The sequence below is a fragment of the Oncorhynchus clarkii genome, chromosome 6, assembly GCF_045791955.1.
Source record: "Oncorhynchus clarkii lewisi isolate Uvic-CL-2024 chromosome 6, UVic_Ocla_1.0, whole genome shotgun sequence".
NCBI classification, from domain to species: domain Eukaryota; kingdom Metazoa; phylum Chordata; class Actinopteri; order Salmoniformes; family Salmonidae; genus Oncorhynchus; species Oncorhynchus clarkii.
In genome coordinates, this window is record NC_092152.1 from 12,244,783 (window position 1) to 12,272,661 (window position 27,879).

The window sequence follows — 27,879 nt, forward strand, 5'->3', positions numbered from 1 at the left end:
GTTACCGTGCTTCACCGTAGGGATGGTGCTAGGTTTCCTCCAGACATGACGCTTGGCATTCAGGCCAAAGAGTTCAATCTTGGTTTCATCAGACCAGAGAATCTTGTTTCTGATGGTCTGAGAGTCTTTAGGTACCTTTTGGCAAACTCCAAGCGGGCTGTCATGTGCAGCACCATATTTAATAGATGTACTACAGCACCATATTTAATAGATGTTCTACAGCACCATATTTAATAGATGTTCTACAGCACCATATTTAATAGATGTACTACAGCACCATATTTAATAGATGTTCTACAGCACCATATTTAATAGATGTTCTACAGCACCATATTTAATAGATGTTCTACAGCACCATATTTAATAGATGTTCCATATTTAATAGCTGTACTACAGCACCATATTTAATAGATGTACTACAGCACCATATTTAATAATGTTCTACAGCACCATATTTAATAGATGTTCCATATGTAATAGATGTACTACAGCACCATATTTAATAGATGTACTACAGCACCATATTTAATAGATGTACTACAGCACCATATTTAATAGATGTACTACAGCACCATATTTAATAGATGTTCTACAGCACCATATTTAATAGATGTTCCATATTTAATGTTCCATATTTAATAGATGTACTACAGCACCATATTTAATAGATGTACTACAGCACCATATTTAATAGATGTACTACAGCACCATATTTAATAATGTACTACAGCACCATATTTAATAATGTTCTGCAGCACCATATTTAATAGATGTACTACAGCACCATATTTAATAGATGTTCTACAGCACTATATTTAATAGATGTACTACAGCATCATATTTAATAGATGTACTACAGCACCATATTTAATAATGTTCTGCAGCACCATATTTAATAGATGTACTACAGCACCATATTTAATAGATGTACTACAGCACCATATTTAATAATGTTCTGCAGCACCATATTTAATAGATGTACTACAGCACCATATTTAATAGATGTACTACAGCACCATATTTAATAATGTTCTGCAGCACCATATTTAATAGATGTTCCATATTTAATAGATGTACTACAGCACCATATTTAATAATGTTCTGCAGCACCATATTTAATAGATGTACTACAGCACCATATTTAATAATGTTCTGCAGCACCATATTTAATACATGTACTACAGCACAATACATTTCTCTCCATGTATTGGTCTGAATTCATGTTTTGGAAAAGATATGAAAGATAAACTAAAGGCTATAGTTGGATTTTGCTGAGGTCACTGTGGTTGTGTGTGTGTGATGCCCATGCACTGCCTGCGCATAGCATAGCAGCAACCCTGCAAATATAGTAACATTTAATTGAGGGCTATGTGTATCTGAACTACAATGGCGACACCAGTCGGGTCATTTTGCAGAAAGAGGAAGCTGGGTGTTAGCTGATTAATTTCTTTGCATGAGAAGCTCCAGGGCAGGGGAGTCCTAACTTTTTTTAAAAGATGGTGTTTGTGTAGCCGATAAACTGGGCAGATAATCTGCTGTCAGATTTCACAGAAGTACATTATTCATATTTTTTTAAATGTAGGGTTAGCCTAGTTACAGAGACGTACTGTTTGGCTCTTACTAAAAGTAGAAACCCGAAGCAACCTTTTTAAAGAACAGAGCAGAAATGGCTCATTTTAACACACGGCTCTGGTGGTGTTATTTTTAAGAGATAGACCCTTTGTTTTAGGAGACAGCTGAGGTTCTGCCTAGGTTGCCAATGGATTAGAACACAAGGCTCTCATCCAGGACTAGATGTTTCCTGTTACCTTGCCCACGCTTTATAATGCATTCTTGAGTAAACGGGCCCTCGTTTTTTGTTGCACGGCCTCAAAGTATGTTGTTTGATGTGTGATGGTGCCAGTGTTTGTGACTTTACAACTTAATCTTCACCACATGGTTTCACTGTGTGTGTGTGTGTGTGTGTGTGTGCATGACTGTTCCCTGATGGTAATGTTCCTGTTTGGATCTATGCACGTGTTTGTGCGTGTATATCGCATCAAGAGATGAGTAACCAAAAGTGAGAAATAGTTGCTTTCACTTTAATTGCTTGTCTTGATTTATATATTTTTTTAAATAAAGCTGCAATAAGTTACTTTTTGGGCGATCTGATCAAATTCACATAGAAATGTGAGTTATAGATCTGTCCTTCTCATTGAAAGCATGTCTAAGAAGTGGTGTGTGTTCTATGTGCTCTATTTCTATTCTTCCCTGTCTGGTACATTCGGTTTTGTACACCAGCTTCAAACAGCTGAAAATACAATATTTTTGGTTTTGGAAAATATATTTCACAGCGGTTTAGATGGTACAATCTTTCTCTACACTATATTTGCTTGTTTGTCACACAAAACTAAATTATAATTTTAGCTTCAAGGAAATGGCGAAGTGATTTCTGCATTGTGCATCTTTAAATATATTTTCCAGGAAACACTGTGATGTTTTTTCGGTATGCTTTATCCAGATCAAAAGGATCTGTTCCCCATTTTGTTTAAAAAAGAATCTTAAGGGCAATATTGCCTAATTTTGCTCCACAGTATTGCAGTGATAAAGATAAATTCAGGTTTAGCTTTAGTTTACTTATTGTTTGTATTTAAATCTATTACCTCTCTCTGGTTAACCCATGACAGAATGGAATTAAAATGGAATGGAAAATACTTTTTACTCTGCCAAACCTCATCACCCATCTGTGTGTTGACACGGAGTATGTTTCAAACTTACAAAGCAACATGCAGTGTTCATTTCAGTCACCCTGTGCACCACAAGTAAGCATATGAACATGTGGCCTGAACCAGCCAAACCAGTAACTCAATTAGCACTCTCCAGTTCCAGGAAACATGATGAGTGATGAAAGAACTTGCTTTAGTACTCCCTGGTTCTTTTTAATCAACCTTTAAAGCTACTCAACGTTGTACTGTCTTCGCTTTGGTTGGGGTATTGCTTTGCAACTGTTGTTTAGGCCTAGTCACTACACTGTCATGGAACTAGGAATGTGTAGGACCTCAACAACAACAAAAAAGTTGAAATTGTGGGATTCGTTCCACTGTTAGGCTACCTATTTAAAAAAAATAAAAATAATAATTCTGCTTATTACATAGAAATAGTATTGGGCTGTTCCTAGGCCTTATTTTCCTTATGCTTTTATAAGATAAGCTATTATCATCATAAAGGCCTAGACTACTTGGTGAAAGATTATCATCCGTGAAGAGAACTCCTCTTTTTACTGGAACATAGAAATCAGAACACCTGCCTCTACCGCAACGCAGATGAATGGAAACCAATTTCTGGAGGCAAACTGACCTCTGTTTGGTACAGTTTTCACACTACATAATTATCCACCTCAGATTACTAGACATTAGTTTCAGTTTTCGTCACCCTCGTCTCAATATCAAGCTGTGTTTCTGCTACCAGGTTGTGTTTCTCGTAAACACCAAGCAATGTCAAACCTTGAAATGGTGGAATTATGTAAACTACACTAATGTAAACTTAAATGTAGCTGCTATTTCCCAATGCCAGAAACTCATATAATAGTAACTAAATCAGCTCTAAGGTCGGAAACAATCTCACAACCTCCCATGGCCAGCGGCATACGGTGAGGAAATAAAAATACATACTCACCCCTTCATATACTCATAAAAAATGGACTTGTGGGTTAGTAGTATAGAGCTAGCTGGCAATTGCATTTTTATGAATCATGGTGGCCAAGCTTTGTGTGATAGCAGGGTGTAGAAACACTACACATGTGAGTATGCCTCTATGGCCACTCAAATAAAACACTTCGCAAGACCTGGGATACATTTGTGAAAAGGAGGCGGGTGAATTGTGCATCTACTCATCAATCTGTGGGGCACATTTCATACTTGAGAGCTTCCATGGTATCAACAATGGAAGGAGGGCTTCAGCAAAATGTTGCTTTTCAAAGTGGATGCTGTCCATACCAACAACGTGGCTTAAGAAGTACACTGTCAGCCAATTGTTGCTGACAGGTGTATAAAATGGAGCACACCGCCATGCAATCTCCATAGACAAACATTGGGAGTAGAATGGCCTTGCTGAAGAGCTCAGCAACTTTCAACGTGGCACCGTCATAGGATGCCACCTTTCCAAAAAATCGGTTTGTCAAATTTCTGCCGCGCTAGAGCTGCCCCGGTCAACTGTAAGTGCTGTTATTGTGAAGTGGAAACGTCTAGGTCAACAACGGGAGCTGTGAAGTGGTAGGCCACACAAGCTCACACAACGGGACCGCTGACTCCTCGGTGGCAACACTCACTACCGAGTTCCAAACTGCCTCTGGAAGCAACGTCAGCACAAGAACTGTTAGTCGGGAGCTTCATGAAATGGGTTTCCATAGCCTAGCAGCCCCACACAAGCCTAAGATCATCATGCGCAATGCCAAGTGTCGGCTAGAGTGGTGTAAAGATTGCCACCATTGAACTCTGGAGCAGTGGAAATGCGTTCTCTGGAGTGATGACTCACGCTTCACCATCTGGCAGTCCGACGGACAAATCTGGGTTCGGCAGATGCCAGAAGAACGCTACCTACCTGAATGCATAGTGCCCACTATAAAGTTTGGTGGAGGAGGAATAATGGTCTGGGCCTGTTTTTCATGGTTCGGGCTAGGTCCCTTTGTTCCAGTGAAGGGGAAACGTTACAGCATACAATTACATTCTAGACGATTGTGTGCTTCCGACTTTGTGGAAACAGTTGGGGGAAGGCCCATTCCTGTGTCGGCATGAGGATTCCCCCGTGCACGAAGCGAAGTCCATACAGAAATGGTTTGTTGAGATCTATGTGGAAGAACTTGACTGGCCTGCACAGAGCCCTGACCTCAACCCCATCAAGCACCTTTGGAATGAATTGGAATGCCGACTGAGAGCCAGGCCTTATTGCCCAGCATCAGTGCCCAACCTCACTAATGCTTTTGTGGCTGAATGGAAGCCACAGCAATGTTCCAACATCTAGTGGAAAGCCTTCCCAGAAGAGGCTGTTATAGCAGCAAAGGGGGGATGAACTACATGTTAATGCCCATGATTTTGGAATGAGATGTTCGATGAGCAGGTGTCTGCAGACAGGCAGGCATATGAGTGTATTATCTCCTGAGGAACACTTGGCCTAAATGTAGCCTAATGAAATGGCAAAGTATTGTTTTGGAGTTGAGTCTGCTGTGTGTTTGTGTAGGCTGGTGTGTCAGAAAGCCAGAGAGCAACAGTTAACACACTGACAGTGTCTGTGCAAAGGACAACGTGTGGTTAATGTTGCTTCTTGATGTGCTAAATGAGATGGATGGCTTTCCGCCATTTAAAAAAAAAAAAATGTAATTGAGCTTCTTAGGATGTGTCCCAAATGCTATGGGCCCTGGTCAAAAGTAGTGGACTATATAGGGAATAGGTGCATTTGGGACGCAGACTTTGTAGATAGGCAAGTATTATCCGGTGTAAGTAGGTCTTTGGGGCGATGCACAATTGGCCTAGCGTAGTCCGGGTTAGGGAGGGCTTGGCCGGTAGGGATATCCTTGTCTCATCGCGACTAGCGACTACTGTGGCGGGCCGGGCGCAGTGCATGCTAACCAAGGTCACCAGGTGCATGGTGTTTCCTCCGACACATTGGTGAGGCTGGCTTCCGGGTTGGATGTGCCCTGTGTTAAGAAGCAGTGCGGCTTGGTTGGGTTGTGTTTCGGAGGACGCATGGCTTTCGACCTTCGTCTCTATCTTGAGACAAGATAGTAACTACTAACAATTGGATACCATGAAATTGGGGAGAAAAAGGGGGGAAAATTAAAATAAAAAAAAAAAAATATATATATATATATATATTTTTTTTTTTAAAGTAGGTCTTAATGTAACCTGCAATGCTTCTGTCAGAATTCTGTGTGCTTTCTGGTGCATGATGCAACCGATTTTGTTTTTGGTTAGTTAGCAGAATGAGGAATTAGCATGCTTGACTCCAATAGTTCTTAATAATACAAAGTATTTTAGGTACAGGGTTCAAAAGGCAAACTGAAAAAGAAAAACCCACACTCACTGTAGCCTAATAGTATTTGCTGTTGCTAAAAGACATTAACATGCAGAGGTCAATCCAGCAGTCAATGCTTACAAAGGCTGTTTCCACAACATGTCCATTTGATTGAAAAATATGCATTAAAATGTAAAGACTAAAGGCCAAATTAGCCCAATCTCCTTACACTGACCTCGGGACCAAGAACCCAGAATCAAGTAGGAAACATCCAGATGCTGAGAGGAGCTCCCAGTTTTCAGTTCTGATCACAGGGAAAGAACTTAGCCCAAAATAGTTTTTTGTTGTTGTTTAGACTACCTTTTTTTTCTTCTTCTCTCTCTCTGCCTATTTGTTCTGTACCCCATCCTGTCTCTTACAGTACGTACACTCAAAATGGTTGAATAGAAGAAGGGTGAGGAAAAAATGTGTTCGTCAAGGTGACACAGAAAATCTAGAAGAGTCGATAGGAAGTCAAGTGGTTACCGTAGTCATGCAGAGTAGTGCTTGTTTGTTTTAAACCTTTCACTTGCTTTGATGCCCTGTGTGCGTGCGTGCGCCTCTGTTGTGGGTAACAATGCTTATCTCTCTGTGATGGACCTGTAACCACAGTGTTAGTGCACCTGACCTTGCTCAGTTGCCTGTGGAAAGCCCCTGAGGGGAGCGACGTCTGTCATTTCTCTGGAACATCTCTTTCCTCTGGTCATTTTCTATTTTTGTCACCTTTCCCCTCTCTCATTTCTCCCTTTGCCTGTCTTTTCATCCCCCTCCCCTGCTCCTCTTTCTCTAATTGTCCCTTTTGCTCTGGCCCCCTAACCCCGTGTGTGTGTGAGACACGTGGTTCACTGTCTTCAGTGGACCTGTGTGAATGCCTGTTCTGACTAAACGGCTTTTCACAGAGCCAAGGCCAGTGTACACGGACAAAGTGAGTGACGGGCGGGCAGGCAGAGTGGTGGGCATACGGAGAGGCGGGCGGGCAGGCAGACGGAGAGGCGGGCAGGCAGACGGAGAGGCGGGCGGGCAGGCAGACGGAGTGGTTGGCGAAGAGAAGGGTGGGCAGGCAGGCAGACGGACGGGCGGGCGGGTAGACGGAGTGGCGGCGGGCAGGCAGCCGGAGTGGCGGCGGGCAGGCAGCCAGAGTGGCAGGCAGACGGATGGGCGGGCAGGCAGCCAGAGTGGCTGGCAGACGGACGGGCGGGCGGGTAGACGGAGTGGCGGCGGGCAGGCAGCCAGAGTGGCAGGCAGACGGATGGGCGGGCAGGCAGCTAGAGTGGCTGGCAGACGGACGGGCAGACGGAGTGGCGGCGGGCAGGCAGCCAGAGTGGCAGGCAGACGGATGGGCAGGCAGGCAGAGTGGCAGGCAGAGTGGCAGACGGAGTGGCGGCGGGCGGGCAGACGGAGTGGCGGCTCTGAATACTTTCCGAATGCACTGTATGCATGTAAGTATGTGCATGTGTACATGCCAGTACACAAGCAATCCATTGGAGCGAAGGAGGTCTGGTGAAAGTGGGAGACTGAGTGAGTGAGACATTTGCTCTCCCCTGTCTTTGTCCACTGCTGAGCGAGCGACTGGCTGGCTGGCAGGCAGGCAGGCAGACTGGCTGGCTGGCTGGCAGACACATGAAGGTCGACACTCATTCTGTGCTGCATCTCCCAGCCTGTTGGGTCAGAGGACAAAACTGCAGAGCTGGCTCTTTTCTGTGGCCAGCAGTGGAGGAAGACAGGGGAGAGCAAATGTCTCACTCACTCAGTCTCCCACTTTCACCAGACCTCCTGGTTTACTTATGTAGTTGCATGTGCATGCATACAGTGCATTCGGAAAATACTCCTTGAAAACAGAAATATCACATATACATAAGTATTCAGACCCTTTACTCAGTACTTTGTTGAAGCACCTTTGGCAGCGATTACAGCCTTGAGTCATTTTGGGTATGACGCTACAAGCATGGCACACCTGTATTGGGGACTTTATCCCATTCTTCTCTGCAGATCCTCTCAAGCTCTGTCAGGTTGGATGGGAATGTTTTTCAGGTCTCGCCAGAGATGTTCGATCGGGTTCAAGTTCGGGCTCTGGCTGGGCCACTCAAGGACATTGAGACTTGTCCCGATGCCAGTCCTGCGTTGTCTTGGCTGTGTGCTTAGTGTCATTGTCCTGTTGGAAGGTGAACCTTCGCCCCAGTCTGAGGTCCTGAGCACTCTGGAGCATGTTTTCATCAAGGATTTTCCCCAGTCCCTGCCACTGAAAAACATCCCCACAGCATGATGCTGCCACCACCATGCTTCACCGTAGTGATGGTGCCAGATTTCCTCCAGACGTGATCCTTGACATTCAGGCCAATGAGTTTTGGTTTCATCAGACCAGAGCATCTTGTTTCTCATGGTCTGAGAGACCTTTAGGTGCCTTTTGGCAAACTCCAAGCGGGCTGTCGTGCCTTTTCCTGAGGATCGGCTTCTATCTAGCCACTCTACCATAAAGGCCTGATTTGACGGCGTGCTGCAGAGATGATTGCCCATCTCCACAGAGTTCTTGGTCACCTCTCTGACCAAGGCTCTTCTCCCCAAATTGCTCAGTTTGACCTGGTGGCCAGCTCTTGGAAGAGTCTTGGTGGTTCCAAACTTTTTCCATTTAAGAATGATGGAGATTCTTGGGGACCTTCAATGCTGCAGTCATGTTTTGGTACCCTTCCCCCGATCTGTGCCTTGACACAATCCTTTCTCAGAGCTCAACGAATTAGTCCTTTGACCTCATGGCTTGCTTTTGCCTCTGACATACACTGTCAACTGTGGGACCTTTTATATAGAGAGATGTGTGCCTTTCCAATTCATGTCCAATCAATTGAATTTACCACAGGTGGACTCCCATCAAGTTGAAGAAACATCTCAAGGGTGATCAATGGAAACAGGATGCACCTGAGCTCAATTTCGAGTCTCATTGCAAAGGGTCTGAATACTTATGTAATTGAGGTATTTCTGTTTTTTATTTTTATATAAATTTGCTAACATTTCTAAACTTTTATTGTGTAGATTGATAAGAACAAATTGTATTTAATTCAAGGCTGTAACGTAACAAAATGTGGAAAGGTGAAGGGGTCTGAATACTTTCTGAATACACTGTATGGAACGAACACACACACACACACACACACGGATTTGAGGGGGTTGGGGTGAAGCTCCATGTCTGTGGCCTAAAACAAGCTCACACCCTAGCCCCAGTCTCTAAGGAGGACCTCAAGACCCAAGGCTCAATGTTAGACAGTAACAGGAAACACTATTCTGTTTCACTTTCTCACCTCTATACATTTCTCAGTAGCAGGGGCTCTCGAGTGTTTCGGTGAAACTGCGGTTGTATTTCCAAGAGCAGGGCCAAAGGTCAGACTGACTGACGTTGTCATTTTCCTGATGTTACACCTTCAGTGTATGACTTCCAGACCAGAGTGGCGGTCATATTTTTAGCTGCATAGGCTAGCTATTATTACCATTTGAAATTGCAAGATAATTGACACACAAGTCCGACTAGAAAAATCGTCTTGTTTGTATTGCCTATGCAGCCTGTTAGTATCTCTTTACTATTGGCTGCTCTGTTTCCTAGAAACCTGTCATTTCTCAGTTTAATGATAGTGCTGCTGTCCCCACATCCTTGATGATGTCATATCTAGCTAGATCTGGTTCATATGGCGTTATCACCGTACTTGCCGCTGCTCTCCTCAGACTGCTCACAACCGAGAACAGCACGCTCTCTTTCCTGTGACACTTCTGAGGATTTCAGTTCCACTGCAGGGTTGTTTGATAAACCTGCTTCACCATAAAGATGCCGAGCTGGGTGTAAAGTCAAAAGGCAACCACCAAGGCTGATTAGCGTGTGGTCTAGGCCAGGGATCATCAACTAGATTCAGGAGTGGGTGGTCAGGGGGCCGGAACATAATTACAAATCATTTGTAGGTTGCAGATTGACTACAAGAACCACAAACCAATATATTTGACTCAAGCATAATCATTTCAGAATGTTTATACAACCATGTGTTTCTGTTATGCGTGGAAATACTAGAACAGATTTCCAAAATGGAAATCACTTGCCGCTGATTTCCTGGTGATTTTACAGTCTTATGTACAACAATGAAAATTCAACCCACATTTTTTGTATCTTTTTTTGTTGTTGTCAGATCTTGGGGATGGAATAAAGCCACCTGTGGGCCACCAGTTGGGGAACCCTGACCAAGGCCTATCCTCCTATAGTACAGAATGTCATGTGTGGATGTGGAACAGGGACTATTATACAATATCAAATTCTGAATCACCTTATGAGTTTGTCAACCAAAGGAAATCTCAACCCAATAACTGTAGTGTATGAAAATCCTTCTGTATTGAGTAGTGTGTTATGTTTGTGTATTTGTACTGATGGGGAGCTGGAGGGTAACATTTGGGAAGTCTCTGGAGAGGGTCCTGATGATGATGACCCCAGGGTCAGTGTAATGTTGGTGCAAAGCATGCTGGGAGTCCTGCCCAGGGAAGACGGTGTCAGCTGTGAATATTTGCTTTGCCACACATCTGTGGGTTATATTGTCAATTTTCTCCAACCATATTATCAAATGTTGTGTGTATGTGTGACTAAAGCTGAAACACGATTGTGAATGACTAAGATTGAAAGTGACCAGTGAGAAGTGCAATGGAATCGGAGGGCGTCACAAGCAGACCTCTGTAAATTTCCCCTGTAGTGCGCTCAGCGTCATATTGAGCTTTAAAGGTGCCATCTGCAAACAACAGCAAAGCGGTCGCCCCGCCACTGTTTTGGTAAACAGCTGATCTCTGAGATGAGATGTTGTTGGGATGGTCGCTGAATGAGTAGCATGAGACTTTTTGCTTCACATCAAACTGTTGTGCTGCATCTCTCTCTCTTTGCTTTTCCCTTGTGGCTTCAGTGGCTCAGGGCATACCTTATTAAGTACACTAAAATGCTCTAAACAAGCTCCAAGAGGGACAAACAATTTGGATGCGTTGTGTATACAGCCAAGGAGATGGCGTCAGGCGGTTCGAAGCAGACGGCTAACCAAATATGGCATTTGTCCAACATTTAGTTTTCACAGGCTTCCAGTGGCGTCACCCTACCAAAGCGTTCCTGTCACTAACTCTCAATACATCAGTCAGATGTAGCCTATCTAATGCTGCGTCCTGTTTCTTTTAAAGGTTGAAGAGCTCTGGAGTTTTTGTTTATGCTAGACCCTCGCTACATTTATTTGCCAATCTGTTCCACTTGTTTGAAAGTGTCAGTTTTAGTTGACATAGCCTAGCTATGGAGTGTCCACTGAACCGCCGGCACATTTGTTTCAGTACACAGGCTCGGATCTGGGGTGTATCATATTTGTGTAGGCCTAATTTATGATAGCTGATGTGTGTGTGTGCGTGTGCGCGTACTCGCCCACCCGCCCAGTGGAGTGCTGTCTCTGTGTAGTGAGTCAGTGCAGTGCCAGTGGGTGGTGCAGCAAACTGGAAAGAGACCTGGTATTAATCTAAACTGGGGGAGATTCCTTCCTCCCATAACCACGTTTCCATCCACAGGCTTTATGCGAGTAAAGTCATGCAGTATACAGTGCATTCGGGAAAGTATTCAGACCCCTTGACTTTTTCCACATTTTGTTACGTTACAGACTTATTCTAAAATCTTTTCCCTCATCGACCTACACACAATACCCCATAATGACAAAGCAAAAACTGTTTTTTATTTAAAAAAAAAATGTAAATCACATTTACATAATTATTCAGACCCTTTAGTCAGTACTTTGTTGAAGCACCTTTGGCAGTGATTACAGCCTCGAGTCTTCTTGGGAATGACGCTACGAGCTTGGCACACCTGTATCTGGGGAGTTTCTCCCATTCTTCTCTGCAGATCCTCTCAAGCTCTGTCAGGTTGGATGGGGAGCGTCGCTGCACAACAATTGTCAGGTCTCTCCAGAGACGTTTGATCGGGTTCAGGTCGGGTGGTGAAGTGCACGATATGAGCTTGATGCTCCTTTCCAATAAATATCCAGGGTCTTATTCTGGTGACATGTTGATCAATGATTGACTGCAAGTCAAAATATTCTCGCTGTTATCCATTTTAATCTCAAGTCTACCCACAGTGTATCTGCCAACTGTTGGCTGGAACACATGTGCCAAGACCAGAGGAGGCACATTTGCTTTTTAACGCAGCAGCAGTTTTGTCACAATCGGTAGAGTTAGAAATGCAACGGAAAAACATTTTTATTCGCTACATGAAAAACTAAAACTCACTTTTTTTTTACATTTTTTTTTATCTGCAACAAGTCAGTTTGGTGAAAACACCACTGATGGGAAAATGCACATATTCTTTATGCAGATTTTAGGATATTTGCATGAAAATCTGTCACCAATTGGATGGAAATCTAGCTACTGAGTCAAATATTTCTAATTTCTCCTTAAAGCTGTTGGGATGAACAATGGCTCCATGTGATTCATTCATACTAAGACTCATGAGGACAGGAAACGAGGGGGAAAGGAATCTCCTTTTGATGTGCCCAACCTGTCTGGGATAAGCATGGGATGTGTTCCTAATGGCACCCTATTCCCTAAATAGTGCACTCCTTTTCAGCAGGGCCCATAGGCCTCTGGTCAAAAGTAGTGCACTAAATAGGTAATAGGGTGTAATTTAGGACGCACCCATAGACATTTCATTGGCTCACACACTGTGTCACAGGGTCACACTCATCCGCCTCAGCCCTCTGGAATCCACCCGTTTTCTCTCCCCCGCTCTCCTTTGTCCCCCGCTCTCCTTTGTCCCCCGCTCTCCTTTCTCCCCCATCTTATACTGTCTCGCTCATTTCCTTTCCGTCAGCCAGCATGTGGAACAGCTCACACATGACACACAACAGCAGAGCTATCATCAGCATACGACGAGCACTTTCCTTCTGCCCATTTTCTCCTGAAAGAACAGTGAGGAGATTATTAATTTTCAAAGGTGACCTTTGCCCTGTCATCCCATGGGGCTGTTGATGACTGGCCTCCCCTCCTCCCTCTGAGCTGGGCTGGAGACTGTGAGTGTGTTCCCGGAGGAGCAGCCTTCCTCTCTGGGTCTCTCCATTCTGAACTGGGCCTGGCCTGGAGGGAAGGAGTCCTGGCGCTCAGCCCAGAGAGTTCCACTGAGGGATACTCCAGGGGAAGAGCCAAGCTGGATTTTCAACAGCAAAGACTTGTACACACAGGAACACGTACTTTAGACACTCTGACACTGAGAAAGACCGACACACACACACAGCCTGCATGTCCCAGTGGTTTTGCGTTTCCCACTACTTCCTCCACCATCTGGATCCCCTCTCCATCTAGTTTTGGAGGTCTTGTTGGAGAGTGCTGTAGAGCGAAAGGAAAACAACATCAAAACAGCAATAGATCAAATGAATGCATCCTAGTATGTCTACTCCCTAAAAAAACACAAACTAACGCTCCTCACCACGAACACTCAGTCAAATGTTCTCTTAATGTGCCACAAACACACTAGTACGACGTGGTTTTTTGAAGGGAGTTGCGTCGAAGCGGATGTGGTGAGTTACTGGAACAGAGTGGTGTTTGAGGTGGTGTGTTACCGGAACAGAGTGGTGTTTGAGGTGGTGTGTTACCGGAACAGAGTGGTGTTTGAGGTGGTGTGTTACTGGAACTGAGTGGTGTGTTACCGGAACAGAGTGGTGTTTGAGGGATCTAGGACACAACGTGCTGTAACAATGTCTGCTTGATCTCGGACCCTGTCTCTCTCTCTCTCTGCCTCTCTGTGTGTCCTCCAGGGCTCCAGTCCTAAACTGACAGCACGTTGCTCAGACATCCTGGAGATCCGCCGCTGCAACTGTCTGGAGATGCCGGACAACACAAACACGTTTGTTCTAAAGGTGAGGAAGAGGAGACTCTTCCTGTTGTCGGTGATCTAGCTTCATGCCTCATTTCTTGTCCTTTTCTCAACATCGCCTATTCACACAGCCGAGCCAGTCTGTTCTCTGTCCAAAAGCACTCCTGTGGATTTATAGTGAGCATTGAGCTTCCACATGAATTGCGCACACACACACACACACACACACATGTAGTAATATGGTGCCAACAGATATGGCAGCTCTGCTTCTAGCTCCTAAGCAACTTTTCAGTATTTTTCTTTCATTATTAGGCCTGAATATTGTTTTTGTGTGTTATTACATACAGCCAGAAATAAGAGCGGCGGTAACTCACCAGCGTTACTACTAGGAATACGATATTACCAAATTGGATCCTTTGTTTCGTACCCCCCAGGGAAATTGAACTTATTCCAGAGGCTGCTCCAAAACACCACTGACGGAGAAGAGGTATTCAGAGTGGACTTCTAGTCCGACTCAGGAGGCGTGCACACCATCCACCGCTTCAGAGTATATAGTCTCTGGATAATAAAGTAGCCGAGCTCAGGGCGAGGATCTCCTTCCAGAGAGACATCAGTGATTGTAACATACTCTGTTTCACGGAAACATGGCTCTCTAGGGATGATATACTGTCCCCGTCCATACAGCCTGATGGGTTCTCAGTACATCGCGCAGACAGGAATAAAGAACTCTCCGAAGAGAGAAAGGCAGGGGGGTAGGTTTCATGATTAACTACTCATGATGTTTCTGTATGTTATGATCATCACAAGTCCTTTTGTTCACCCGACCTAGAATACCTCACAATCAAATGCCGACCGTATTACCTCACAAGATAATTCTCTTCAGTTATAGTCACAGCCGTGTGTATTCCCCCTCAAGCCGATACCACGACAGCCCTCAAAGAATTACAGTGGACTTTATACAAACTCGTAACCACATATCCTGAGGCGGCATTTATTGTAGCTTTGGATTTAAAAAAAGCCAATTTGAGGAAACCGCTACCCAACTTCGACCGACTGTAGTACTCGCTCTGGAGAAACATTGGACCACTGCTACTCAACTTTTCAAAATGCCTGCAAGGCCCTCCCTTCGACAAGTCTAAGCACGATTCCATTTTGCTCCTCCCTTCCCATAGGCAGAAACTCTAACAGGAAGTACCTGTGCTAAGGTCTATTCAACGCTGGTCTGACCAATCGGAATCCATGCTTTGATCATGCGGCCTGGGATATGTTTAAACATAAATACACGGATACGGTGACTGAGTTCATCAGGAACTCTACAGAGGATGTTGTACTCACTGTCTAATAAAACCTACCCAAATCAGAAACCGTGGATAGATGGCAGAATTCGCACAAAACTGAAAGTGTGAACCACCTCATTTAAGCGTGGCAAGGTGACTGGGAATCTGGACGAATTCAAACAGTGTAGTTATTCCCACCGTAAGGCAATCAAACAGGCAAAAACGTCAGTACAGAGACATGGTGGAGTTGCAATTCAACGGCTCAGACACGAGACTTATATGGTAGGGTCTACAGACAATCACCGACTACAAAGGGAAAACCAGCCACGTCGCGGACACTGACGTCTTGCTTCCGGACAAGCTAAACACCTTCTCCCGCTTTGAGGATAACACAGTGCCACCGACGCTGTCTGTTACCAAGGACTGTGGGCTCTCGTTCTCCATGGCAGTGAGTAGGACATTTTAAGCGTGCTAACCCTCGCAAGGCTGCCGGCCCAGACGGCATTCCTCGCCGCGCCCTCAGACCAGCTGGCTGGAGTGCTTACGGACATATTCCATATCTCCCTATCCCAGTCTGCTATCCCGACTTGCTTCAAGATGTCCACCATTGTTCCTGTACCCAAGGTAACTGAACTAAATGACTATCGCCTCGTAGCACTCACTATTGTCATTATGAAGTTCTTTGAGAGGCTAGTTAAGGATCGTATCACCTCTACCTTACCTGATCCTAGACCCACTCAAATTAGCTTACGGCCCCAATAGATCCACAGACGATGCTGTTGCACTGCACACTGCCCTATCCCATCTGGACAAGAGGAATACCTATGTAAGAATGCTGTTCATTGACTATAGCGCAGCATTCAACACCATAGTACCCGCTAAGCTCATCATTAACCTCGGGGCCCTGGATCTGAACCCTGCCCTGTGCAACTGAGTCCTGAACTTCCTGACGGGCCTCCCCCAGGTGGTGAAGGTAGGAAACAACACGATGACTTCGCTGATCCTCAAAACAGGAGCCCCACAAGGGTGCGTGCTCAGCCCCCTCCTTTACTCCCTGTTCGCCTCCAACTCAATTGTCAAGTTTGTAGACGACACAACAGTAGTAGGCCTGATGATCAACAATGACAAGACAACCTACAGGGAGGAGGTGAAGGCCCTTGGAGAGTGGTGCCAGGAAAATAACCTCTCACTCAACATCAACAAAACAATGGAGCTGATCGTGGACTTCAGGAAACATCAGAGGGAGCACGCCCCTATCCACATCGACGGGACTGCAGTGTAGAAAGTGAAACGTTTCAAGTTCCTCGGCGTACACATCACTGACGATCTGAAATGGTCCACCCACACAGACAGTGTGGTGAAGAAGGCGCAACAGCGCCTCTTCAACATCAGGAGGCTGAAGAAATTTGGCTTGGCCCCTAAAACCCTCACACACTTTTACAGATGCACAATTGAGAGCATCCTGTCAGACTGTATCACCGCCTGCAACCACAGGGCTCTCCAGAGGATGGTGCGGTCTGCCCAACACATCACTGGTGGCAAACTACCTGCCCTCCAGGACACCTACAGCACCTGATGTCACAGGAAGGCAAAAAAGATCATCAAAAACATCAACCACCCAAGCCACTGCCTGTTCACCCCGCTATCATCCATCAAAGCTGGGACTAAGAGACTGAAAAACAGCCTCTATCTCAAGGCCATCAGACTGTTAAATAGCTTTCACTAGCCGGCTTCCACCCAGTTACGCAACCCTGCACCTTAGAGGCTGCTGCCCTATATACATAGACTTGGAATCACTGGCCACTTTAATAATGTTTACATACTGCTTTACTCATCTCATATGTATATACTGTATTATTCTACTATATTTTAGTCAATACCACTCCGACATTGAGCAATCTAATATTTATATATTTCTCAATTCCATTATTTTACTTTTAGATTGGTGTGTATTGTTGTTAGATACAACTGCACTGTTGGAGCTAGGAACACAAGCATTTCGCTGCACCCGCAATAACATCTGCTAAATATGTATATGTGACCAATAGAATAAGATTTGATTTGACACACACACCCTCTGCCAAACTTGCCTTAGTTTCTTCCTGTTCCAGTTCTTGTGCGTGTCACGTCTGTGTGTGTGTGCGTGTCACGTCTGTGTGTGTGTGCGTGTCACGTCTGTGTGTGTGTGCGTGTCACGTCTGTGTGTGTGTGCGTGTCACGTCTGTGTGTGTGTGCGTGTCACGTCTGTGTGTGTGTGCGTGTCACGTCTGTGTGTGTGTGCGTGTCACGTCTGTGTGTGTGTGCGTGTCACGTGTGTGTGTGTGCGTGTCACGTGTGTGTGTGTGTGTGTCACGTCTTTGTGTGTGTGTGTCACGTCTGTGTGTGTGTGTGCGTGTCACGTATGTGTGTGTGTGTGCGTGTCACGTCTGTGTGTGTGCGTGTCACGTCTTTGTGTGTGCGTGTCACGTCTGTGTGTGTGTGCGTGTCACGTCTGTGTGTGTGCGTGTCACGTCTGTGTGTGTGTGCGTGTCACGTCTGTGTGTGTGTGCGTGTCACGTCTGTGTGTGTGTGTGTGTGTGTGTGCGTGTCACGTCTGTGTGTGTGTGCGTGTCACGTCTGTGTGTGTGTGTGCGTGTCACGTCTGTGTGTGTGTGTGTGTGTGCGTGTCACGTCTGTGTGTGTGTGTGCGTGTCACGTCTGTGTGTGTGTGTGTGTCACGTGTGTGTGTGTGTGTGTGTGTGTCACGTGTGTGTGTGTGTGTGTGTGTGTCACGTGTGTGTGTGTGTGTGTGCGTGTCACGTCTGTGTGTGTGTGTGTGTGTGTGTGCGTGTCACATGTGTGCGTGTCACGTCTTTGTGTGTGTGTGCGTGTCACGTCTTTGTGTGTGTGTGTGTGTGTGTCAAATGCGTATCAATACTTTCTGTGTGTCTGTGTGTGTACATCTCCTTAACCAGCAGTCTTGTCTCATCCCCAGGTTAATCACTATCCAGGTAGTCTCATATTTGAGACCGACAATGACCAACAGGTCAGCTCCTGGACAACAGAAATTAAAGAATGGATAAACAACAGGTGAGAGATGTGCCACATCTAACCTAAATGTTAACACTATTTATCATGCTACTCTTCTCCCTGTCTACTGTCAGCCTTTTTCTTCATCTAGCTTTTTGTTGTGTGTGTGTGTGCGTGCCTGCGGAGCTGTGTCAGGTGCAGCCCTGTGAAAGAGGAAGCGTGGGGTAGGTGTGTCTCAGTGGGGGAATTTTCAGGACCTTTCTGCAGATGTCTGGATTCTCCATCTCACTTCCCATTCTGAGGCCAACACGGTTTCAGCTCTGCAGCACCCATGTCCCAAGGGTTCTCTCTCTCTCTCTCTCTCTCTTGCGCTCTCTCTCTCTCTCTTGCTCACTCATTTTAGTCTCATGCATTTCTCTCCTGCAGTACTGACATCTAGTAGTTAGTATACTGCTATTAGGATTCCACATTTGTCTTAAAAATGGATATCTCGTATTAAATGGCTGAAGTGTGCAGGGAATGATGAGCTATTGGAGACCCATGGCTTGGCCACGCTTTCAGCATGTCTGTTATCATGCTGTTCCAAATCTAGCAGCATACAAAAATATATGATTGTGCATATTCATTAGTTTGCGCATGTGTGCAGCTATTTTTCATGTGTGTTTGAGATACAGTGCCTTCAGAAAGTATTCAGACCCCTTGACTTTTTTCCCCTCAACAATCTACACACAATACCCCACAATGTCAAAGCCAACGTTTTTTTTTTTTTTAGAAATGTTTGCTAATTAATATAAAATAAATACTTTTACTTAAGTATTCAGACTCAGTACTTTGTTGAAGCACCTTTGGCAGCGATTACAGCTTGGGTATGACGCTACAAGCTTGGCACACCTGTATTTGGGCACTTTCTCCCATTCTCTGCAGATCCTCTCAAGCTCTGTCGTGTTGGATGGGGAGCGTTGCTGCACAGCTATTTTCAGGTCTCTCCAGAGATGTATAAGTCGGGGCTCTGGCTGGGCCACTCAAGGACATTCAGAGACTTGTCCCGAAGCCTCTCCTGTGTTGTTTTGGCTGTGTGCTCAGGGTCGTTGTCCTGTTGGAAGGTGAACCTTCGCCCCAGTCTGAGGTACTGAGCGCTCTGGAGCAGGTTTTCATCAAGGATCTCTCTGTACTTTGCTCTTTTAAACTTTGCCTCGATCCTGACTAGTCTCACAGTCCCTGCCGCTGAAAAACATCCCCACAGCATGATGCTGACACAACCATGCTTCACCGTAGGGATGGTGCCAGGTTTCCCTGGACGTTCAATCTTGGTTTCATCAGACCAGATAATCTTGTTTCTCATGGTCTGAGAGTCTTTAGGTTCCTTTTGACAAACTCCAAGCAGGCTGTCATGTGCCTTTTACTGAGGAGTGGCTTCCGTCTGGCCACTCTACCATAAAGGCCTGATTGGTGGAGTGCTGCAGAGATGGTTGTCCTTCTGGAAGGTTCTCCCATCTCCAGAGTTACTCTGGAGTTCTGTCAGAGTTCTTGGTCACCTTCCTGACCATGGCCCTTCTCCCCCGATTACTCAGTTTGGCCTAGTGGTCAGCTCTAGGAAGAGTCTTGGTGGTTCCAAACTTCTTCCATTTAAGAATGATGGAGGTCACTGTGTTCTTGGGGACTTTCAATGCTGCAGAAATGTTTTGGTACCCTTCCCCAGATCTGTGCCTTGACACAATCCTGTCTGAGCTCTACGGAAAATTCCTTCGACCTCATGGCTTGGTTTTTGCTCTGAAATGCAGTCAACTGTGGGACCTTGTATAGACAGGTGTGTGCCTTTCCAAATCATGTCCAAATCAATTGAATTTACCACAGGTGGACTCAAATCAAGTTGTAGAAACACCTCAAGGATGATGACTGGTAACAGGATGCACCTGAGCTCAATTTCAACGGGTCTGAATACTTCATGTAAATATTTGTTTTTTGTTTTTAATACATTTGCAAAGTATTAAAATAAATATTATGGTGTATTGTGTGTAGATTGATGAGGAAACGGTTTTACTTCATCCATTTTAGAATAATGCTGTAATGTAACAAACTGTCAAGTTGTCTGAATACTTTCCAAATGCACTGTATAAAGTATCATAGAAAGTCTAAACCCCCTTGGATTTCTTCATTTTATTTTCATAAGGGGATAAAATGGATTTAATTGTTGTTTTTGTCAACGATCTACACAAAATACTCTGTCAGTGGGGAAAAATTTGAACATCTTCTAAAGATTATTGAAAAATGATACCTGAGATAAGTATTCACCCCGCTGCATGTTAGAAACTCCTTTGGCAGCGATTACAGCTGTGAATCTTCTTGGGTAATTCTCATAAGATCTTTGGCAGTGATTACAGCTGTGAATCTTCTTGGGTAATTCTCATAAGATTTTTGGCAGTGATTACAGCTGTGAATCTTCTTGGGTAATTCTCATAAGATCTTTGGCAGTGATTACAGCTGTGAATCTTCTTGGGTAATTCTCATAAGATCTTTGGCAGTGATTACAGCTGTGAATCTTCTTGGGTAATTCTCATAAGATCTTTGGCAGTGATTACAGCTGTGAATCTTCTTGGGTAATTCTCATAAGATCTTTGCACACCTGTATTGTGCAATATTTGCCTATTTTATTTTCAAAATACTTCTAGCTCTGTCAAGGTGTTGGGGATCATGGCTAGATAGCGATTTTCAGGTATTGTCTTAGATTCTCAAGCAGATTTAAGTCAAAACTGTAACTTGGTTGCTCAGGAACATTCACTGTGTTTTTGGTAAGCAACTCCTGTGTACATTTGGCCTTGTCTTTTAGGTTGTTGTCCTGCTGAAAGGTGAATTGCTCTCCATGTTTGGTGTAAAGCAGGTTCTCCTTTAGGATTTTGCCTTTGCTGTATTTTTCCCAGTATTGCTTTAGTGCTTTGTTGCATACAAGATGCATGTTTTTGAATAGTTTTATTCTGCGTGTTTGTATTATTTTCACTCTGTCATTTAGGTCATTATTATGGAGTCACTACAATGTTGTTGGTCCATCCTCAGTTTTCTCCCATCACCCATTAAAATTGCTAATGGCCTCATGGTGACATCTCTAAGCAGTTTCCTTCCTGTCCTGCATCTCAGTTCAGAAGGACGACTGCATCGTTGATGTGTCTGGGTGGTTTAATACATCATCCACAGCATCATTATTAACTTGACCGTGCTTAAAGACATATTCAATGTATGATTTGTTATTGTTACCCATCTACTAATCACTGCCCTTCTTTCTGAGGCTTTTGAAAAGCTCCCTGGTGTTTGTAGTTGAATCTGTGCTTGAAATTCAGTACTTGACTAATGGGACCTTACAGATGTTATATGTATGGGGGACAGAGGAAGGGGTAATATTCAGTACTTGACTAATGGGACCTTACAGATGTTATATGTATGGGGGACAGAGGAAGGGGAAATATTCAGTACTTGACTAATGGGACCTTACAGATGTTATATGTATGGGGGACAGAGGAAGGTGTAATATTCAGTACTTGACTAATGGGACCTTACAGATGTTATATGTATGGGGGACAGAGGAAGGGGTAATATTCAGTACTTGACTAATGGGACCTTACAGATGTTATATGTATGGGGGACAGAGGAAGGGGTCAAATTCAAAAATCATGTCAACCCCTATTATAACTTCCATATCACTTATTATGTGATTTGTAAAGTAACCTGTTTCTTCTGAACTAATTTAGGCCGGCCTAAACAAAGGCTATTTTATTTCATTTTTATTCATTTGCAAAACATTTAGTATTTTTTTTGTAGATCAATGACAAATTACATCTATTTCAATCCTACTTTATAACAAAATGTGAAAAAAGTTCAATGGGTTGTAGACTTTCTATAGGCTACACTGAGCAAAAATATAAACGCAACAGGTCCCATGTTTCATAAGCTGAAATGCTTATTTCTTTCAAATTTTGTCCACAAATTTGTTTACATCCCTGTTAGTGAGCATTTCTCCTTTTTGAAGATAATCCATCCACCTGAAAGGTGTGCCATATCAAGAAGTTGATTAAACAGCATGATTATTACACAGGTGCACCTTGTGCTGGGGACAATAAAAGGCCACTCTAAAATGTGCAGTTTTGTCACAACAGATGTCTCAAGTTTTGACTGCAGGAATGTTAATCAGAGCTGTTGGCCGAGAATTTGTTTTTTTCTCTACAATAAGCCTTCTCCAACATTGTTTTAGAGAATTTGGCAGTACGTCCAACAGGCCTCGCAACCGCAGACCACGTGTAACCACACCAGCCCACGACCACCACATCCGGCTGCTTCATCTGCTGGATTGTCTGAGACCAGCCACCCGGACTGTGGGTTTGCACAACTGAAGAATTTCTGCAAAAACTGTCAAAACCCATCTCAGGGCAGATCATCTGCATGCTCGTTGTCCTCACCAGGGTCTTGACCTGACTGCAGATAGGCGTCGTAACTGACTTAAGTGGGCAAATGCTCAACTTCGATGGCCACTGGCACGCTGGACAAGTGTGCTCTTCACAGATTAATCCCGGTTTCAAATGTACCGGGCAGGTGGCAGACAGCGTGTATAGCGTCGTTTGGGCGAGCGGTTTACTAATGTCAACGTTGTGAACAAAATTCCCTATGGTGGGGTTATGGTATGGGAAGGCATAAGCTACTGACAACAAACACAATTGAATTTTATCAATGGCAATTTGAAAACAAAGCTACCATTTAAATTGTTAAAAAGGAAAATATGTTTGTTCTCTGTGTGTGTGTGTGTGTGTGTGTGTGTGTGTGTGTGTGTGTGTGTGTGTATACACCAGGCAGGATGGGGCAATGGACTCATGCTGCTTATGCCAAATCCTGAATCTGTCATCAGCATGACGTAACAGGATCCGGGATTCATCGGACCAGGCAATGTTTTTCCACTCCTCAATTGTCCAGTGTTGGTGATCGCATCCCCATTGGAGCAGCGCCTGCTTGTTTTTTTCAGATAGGAGTGGAACCCGGTTTGGTCGTCTGTGCATTCTGAGATGCAGTTCTGCACACCACTGTACTGCGCTGTTATTTGTCTGTTTGTGGCCCGCCTGTTAACTTGCACGATTCAATTCGATTGCCATTTCTCCTTCAATCTTCACCCACAGTACTGCTGCTGACTGGATGCTTTTTGTTTGTGGTTCCATTCTCGGTGAACCCTAGACACTGTCGTGCGTGAAAATCCCAGGAGGCTGGTAGTTTCTGAGATACTAGAACCGACGCGCCTACCACGGTCAAAGTCACTGAGGTGACTTGTTTTGTCCATTCTAACATTGAATGGAACAGTAACTGGATGCCGGTCTACTTGCATTTTTGTGAACTGTCTGTCTCTCACACTCACAGAGAGAGGAGAAGGCTCGTCTTCCTGTTATTCAGAGTTCTCAGAACTGTAGTCAGCATTTTAAGCAGGATTTGATCTGTCTTCCTTCTCAACCTGGCTACCAAAGTGTACGTGTGTGTGTTGAGTGTGTGGTGTTGCTTGTGATGCGGGATTCATGTACAATAACATGTGGCGTTCTCAAGACTTAACAAGACGCTTCCTGACCGAGCCCCGACGCTTTTGTGTGCCATCCTGCTGCTTCCTGTAGACTCCATGGCCCCCAGCCCTCCCTCTTCCTTTCGTTCTCTTACTTTCTCCCCTAGTGTGAACACTCCTCCAAAGCTCCCCTCTGTGGTTCACACAATTTAAATAATAATACATTTGTGCATTATTGTAATATTATACTAGTGTGATCTAAATCATTTTTGATTTGTTTTATTTGACTTCCTTGTGAATAATGCCTAATTGTTTAAAGAAGCAGTCACACAGAGGCTGGAGTTGACTAATGAAGTCAGTCGATGGCGGGAGGCTAACGTTTCATCTTACTGTGGATTGACTGCTGCTAACTAAAGGCATTGTTTGTCCACAGGTCTGGGAGCGGGGATTTGGAACGCCTAACCTACCCTATGGATAATGCTGCGACGGCCAACCGGAGAGGGAGCTCCGAGTCAGGGAGTCAGGGTGGGTGTCAGGGACAGGAAGGGGCGGACCTTCTTTCCCATGCGTGTCGTTTCACAACAAGGAAGTGTGTGAATATCTCAGGATTCTATTGTAACTTGATGTTTAAAATGATGCAGTAGTAGTTACGATTGTCTGCCGTTTAGAATCAGAGCATGGTGCTTGTACCAGTTTGAGGAGTTTTGGGTGTGATTCCTGCATGGGCTGCATGTATGTAAATGAACAGAGGGAATGAGCTAATTGTGGATCAAAATGTTTGCTAAATGACAATGTTATTACATTCTATTCTTACGCCTTGCCCCCCCCCCCCCCCCTCCCAGGCTCTGCGACCTTTGCCCTCTCGGAGCAGGTGTACCATAAGACTGACCACTTCCTGTGTTTGTACCCCTGGTTCCATGGCCCCATATCGCGGGTCAAGGCGGCCCACCTGGTCCAGAACTCGGGCCTGGAGGGCCACGGAGTCTTCCTGGTGAGGCAGAGTGAGACCCGCCGCGGAGACTATGTCCTCACCTTCAACTACCAGGGCAAGGCCAAGGTGATGCAGACACACACACACACAGGTTCTAGAAGAATACCTTATTAGTTTTTCCTCTATAAAGATGTCTGAATAGAAGCACCATCATCTTGGTCCCATGTAGTGATCCTTGTAAAATTGAAAGAAGATTCTCTCTCTCCCTCTGCAGCACCTGCGTCTGTCTCTAACAGAGTGTGGTCAGTGTAGGGTGCAGCATCTGCGCTTCCCCTCCGTCATGGACATGCTCAGTCACTTCCGCCTCTACCCCATACCCCTGGAGTGTGTCGCCGCCTGCGACGTCACCCTCACCAGCTTTGTGGTGGCCAATTCTACCGCACAAGGCGAGTCTAAGTTACTGACCTCCACCACACACACACACGTACACGTGTACACACACACGGACACACACGTACACACACGTATGTACGTATATATATACACACACACACGTGTATACACACACACACGTGTGTATACACGTGTGTGTGTATATATATACGTACATACGTGTGTGTACGTGTGTGTCCGTGTGTGTGTACACGTGTACGTGTGTGTGTATATATATACGTACATACGTGTGTGTACGTGTGTGTCCGTGTGTGTGTACACGTGTACGTGTGTGTGTGTATATATATATATATACGTACACACGTGTGTGTGTGTGTGTACGTATATGTCCTAACCGACTTGCCGAAACTATAACAAGAAATTTGTGGAGTGGTTGAAAAACGAGTTTTAAAGACTACAACCTAAGTGTATGTAAACTTCCGACATCAACTGTATAGTGCATCAACCCGATTAGCCTGTTAGTATCGGGGCATCAGACCTCATGCTCCGATACTGTCTGCCAGACGATCAGGGAGAGAAAAGATCGTAGCTCGGGTGGGTCCTTGATAATGCTGCGGGCCTTCCTCAGGCACCGTTTCAAGAAGCTGTCCTAGAGGGATGGGAGTACGGTCCTAGTGATGTACTGGGCTGTCTTCACCCTCTGGTGAGCCTTGCAGGACACACTCGATGGTGCAGCGGTAGTATTTGGAGAGGACCTGCGGTGGAATGCCGAATTGCTTCAGCCGCCTTAAGAAGTAGAGATGCTGTTGTGCCCTCTTGACAAGAGTGGTGTTTTTTTTTTGTCCATGTCAAGTCCTCGGGGCGTGTTCCCTCTGCTTTCTGAAGTCAACAATCAACTAATTAGTTTTGCTGACGTTGAGGGAGAAGTTGTTGTCCTGGCACCCCACTGCCATTTCACTTAACTCCTCCCTATAGGCTGACTTATTGTTGTCGGTTATCAGGCCTACAACTGTGGTGTCGTCATGGAAACTTGATGTCCTGTTAACACTTTACATAAAGATATTAACATTCTGCACAAACTTATTTTGAAAATAGACGCTATTAATACAGCTACAATTGTGGGAATATACAGTATATGGGACTCAGCACAAAAAGGATATTCCAAGTCAGTCTGTTTCTGTCAGCATAAATACTGGAATGTCTCTGTGATCCCTCTGTCTTCAGGTCAGAGTTCATCCGCTGTCCTGGTTCCTTTCTCCCTGCACCGCTGGAGCTCCGAACCCAGCCTAGCCCACTGCAGCCCCAGCCTGCTCCCCTCTCCAGACCCCCTTCCCCAGCCCAGGCTCCCTCTTCTACGCCCTGCGCCCTTCCCAGACCTTTCCACCTCGGGTCCCCTGCGTCGGAGCGAGTCTGTGGACCGCAGACCTATTCTGCGTCACCCCAACCCCCACCCACCCCTCCTCACTCAACGGGACTCCGACTACGAACTGGAGCCAGACAGAGGCCGCAAGCGGGCCATCGACAACCAGTACATGTTCCTCTAACTGAAGCCAGACAGAGGCCGCAAGCGCTTCATCAACAACCAGTACATGTTCCTCTAACTGAAGCCAGACAGAGGCCGCAAACAACCAGTACATGTTCCTCTAACTGAAGCCAGACAGAGGCCACAAGCGCTCCATCAACAACCAGTACATGTTCCTCTAATTGGTGGACTCCCGGTCACAGCCGACCCAGTGGTGGCTCTGAGACTCCAAATGAGCGAAGGACAGACTCATGAGTGTACGCCACAGTGGAGGTCTGTCTCGTGGGCTGGGTGTCAGAGGTCCGACCCGAGTGTCCATTGTGAATGTATTTTTTAGGAAAGTGTCTAATCTTGTTATGATTGTCATTTTCTGAAGCAGCTGTCGTGGTCCTTCTAAGGGACGTTGCTACATGGGAGTGAGTGGCGCTGGTATGGAAGGTCTTCCCTCAGTCCCTCCCTTCTATAGGGGTCTGTTCACTCCCTCCACACATACACTCCATTTAAGTGAATTCTAATGTTCTTGGATACCCTGTGTATTAGTGTATCTCAAATGCACACATTGTGTACTTTTAAACAGTGTATTTTAGTACGCAGACTATTTTTGTAGGAATATGAAGATGTTGAAAGAAAAATAAATAATTTAAAAAAAACTTAACTGTGATGAGCTTAGGGCTGTTACGGTGACGAGTCATGACCACAGTCAAATTCCATGTGACTAGCCTTCTCAAACTGCGCTCTGATGGTTAGTAGCCTACCAAACGTGCCAGTCGCTCAGCACTATTGTCCCTCTAATCACTCTGACATCAATGCAAATCAAACACTTCATGAGAGCTCATGTTGCACAACATTTTTATAGGCTATGCAATTGCGTGAGAAAAGCGTTTTGATGGCCTATATTTCTCAACGTTCCTAATATTAAGCACATTGCTTCTCTTTACAACATGAGTATAGCCTAACTGGCTGTAATGAACCACGGGAAAAGCAACCTCCATTCGCTATTTTAAGTGCGTAGATTACATATTCTTTCCCCCCTCTTCCGACAGGCGCAAGATAATGGTCCATCATTAAGTAAAGACAAGATTAGTATAGGTAAAGACAATATTAGTCTGATGGGTGACAATATTTGGCTATCACTTATGAATGATGCCCAGGGTGTGCAATAAGGTAAGAAACAGAGCATGATTTGTTTTTTTGCAACCTTTTCTAATCATAGTCGCACATGTCATGTAGCCTAGCCTATGATAAGATTTGTAACTAAAGCACATTATTACGGTGTAGAGACCAACTGACATACACTACCGTTCAAAAGTTTGGGGTCACTTAGACATGTCCTTGTTTTTGAAAGAAAAGCACTTT

At 44.9% G+C, this 27,879-nt stretch overlaps 1 protein-coding gene across 2 annotated transcripts in view; it reads left to right on the plus strand.

Annotated features, from left to right (window-relative positions):
* Positions 1-27,587, plus strand: part of LOC139410624 (SH2B adaptor protein 3) — a 52,189-nt gene extending 24,602 nt beyond the window's left edge. For both annotated transcript variants that reach the window (XM_071155948.1, XM_071155949.1), the window contains exons 3-8: positions 13,812-13,913; positions 18,122-18,216; positions 24,111-24,202; positions 24,520-24,734; positions 24,883-25,054; positions 26,226-27,587. In XM_071155948.1, the coding sequence (XP_071012049.1) occupies positions 13,812-13,913; positions 18,122-18,216; positions 24,111-24,202; positions 24,520-24,734; positions 24,883-25,054; positions 26,226-26,545 (996 nt within the window). In that variant the 3' untranslated portion in view covers positions 26,546-27,587. The remainder of the gene's footprint in view (positions 1-13,811; positions 13,914-18,121; positions 18,217-24,110; positions 24,203-24,519; positions 24,735-24,882; positions 25,055-26,225) is intronic.
* The last annotated feature ends 292 nt before the right edge of the window (positions 27,588-27,879 follow it).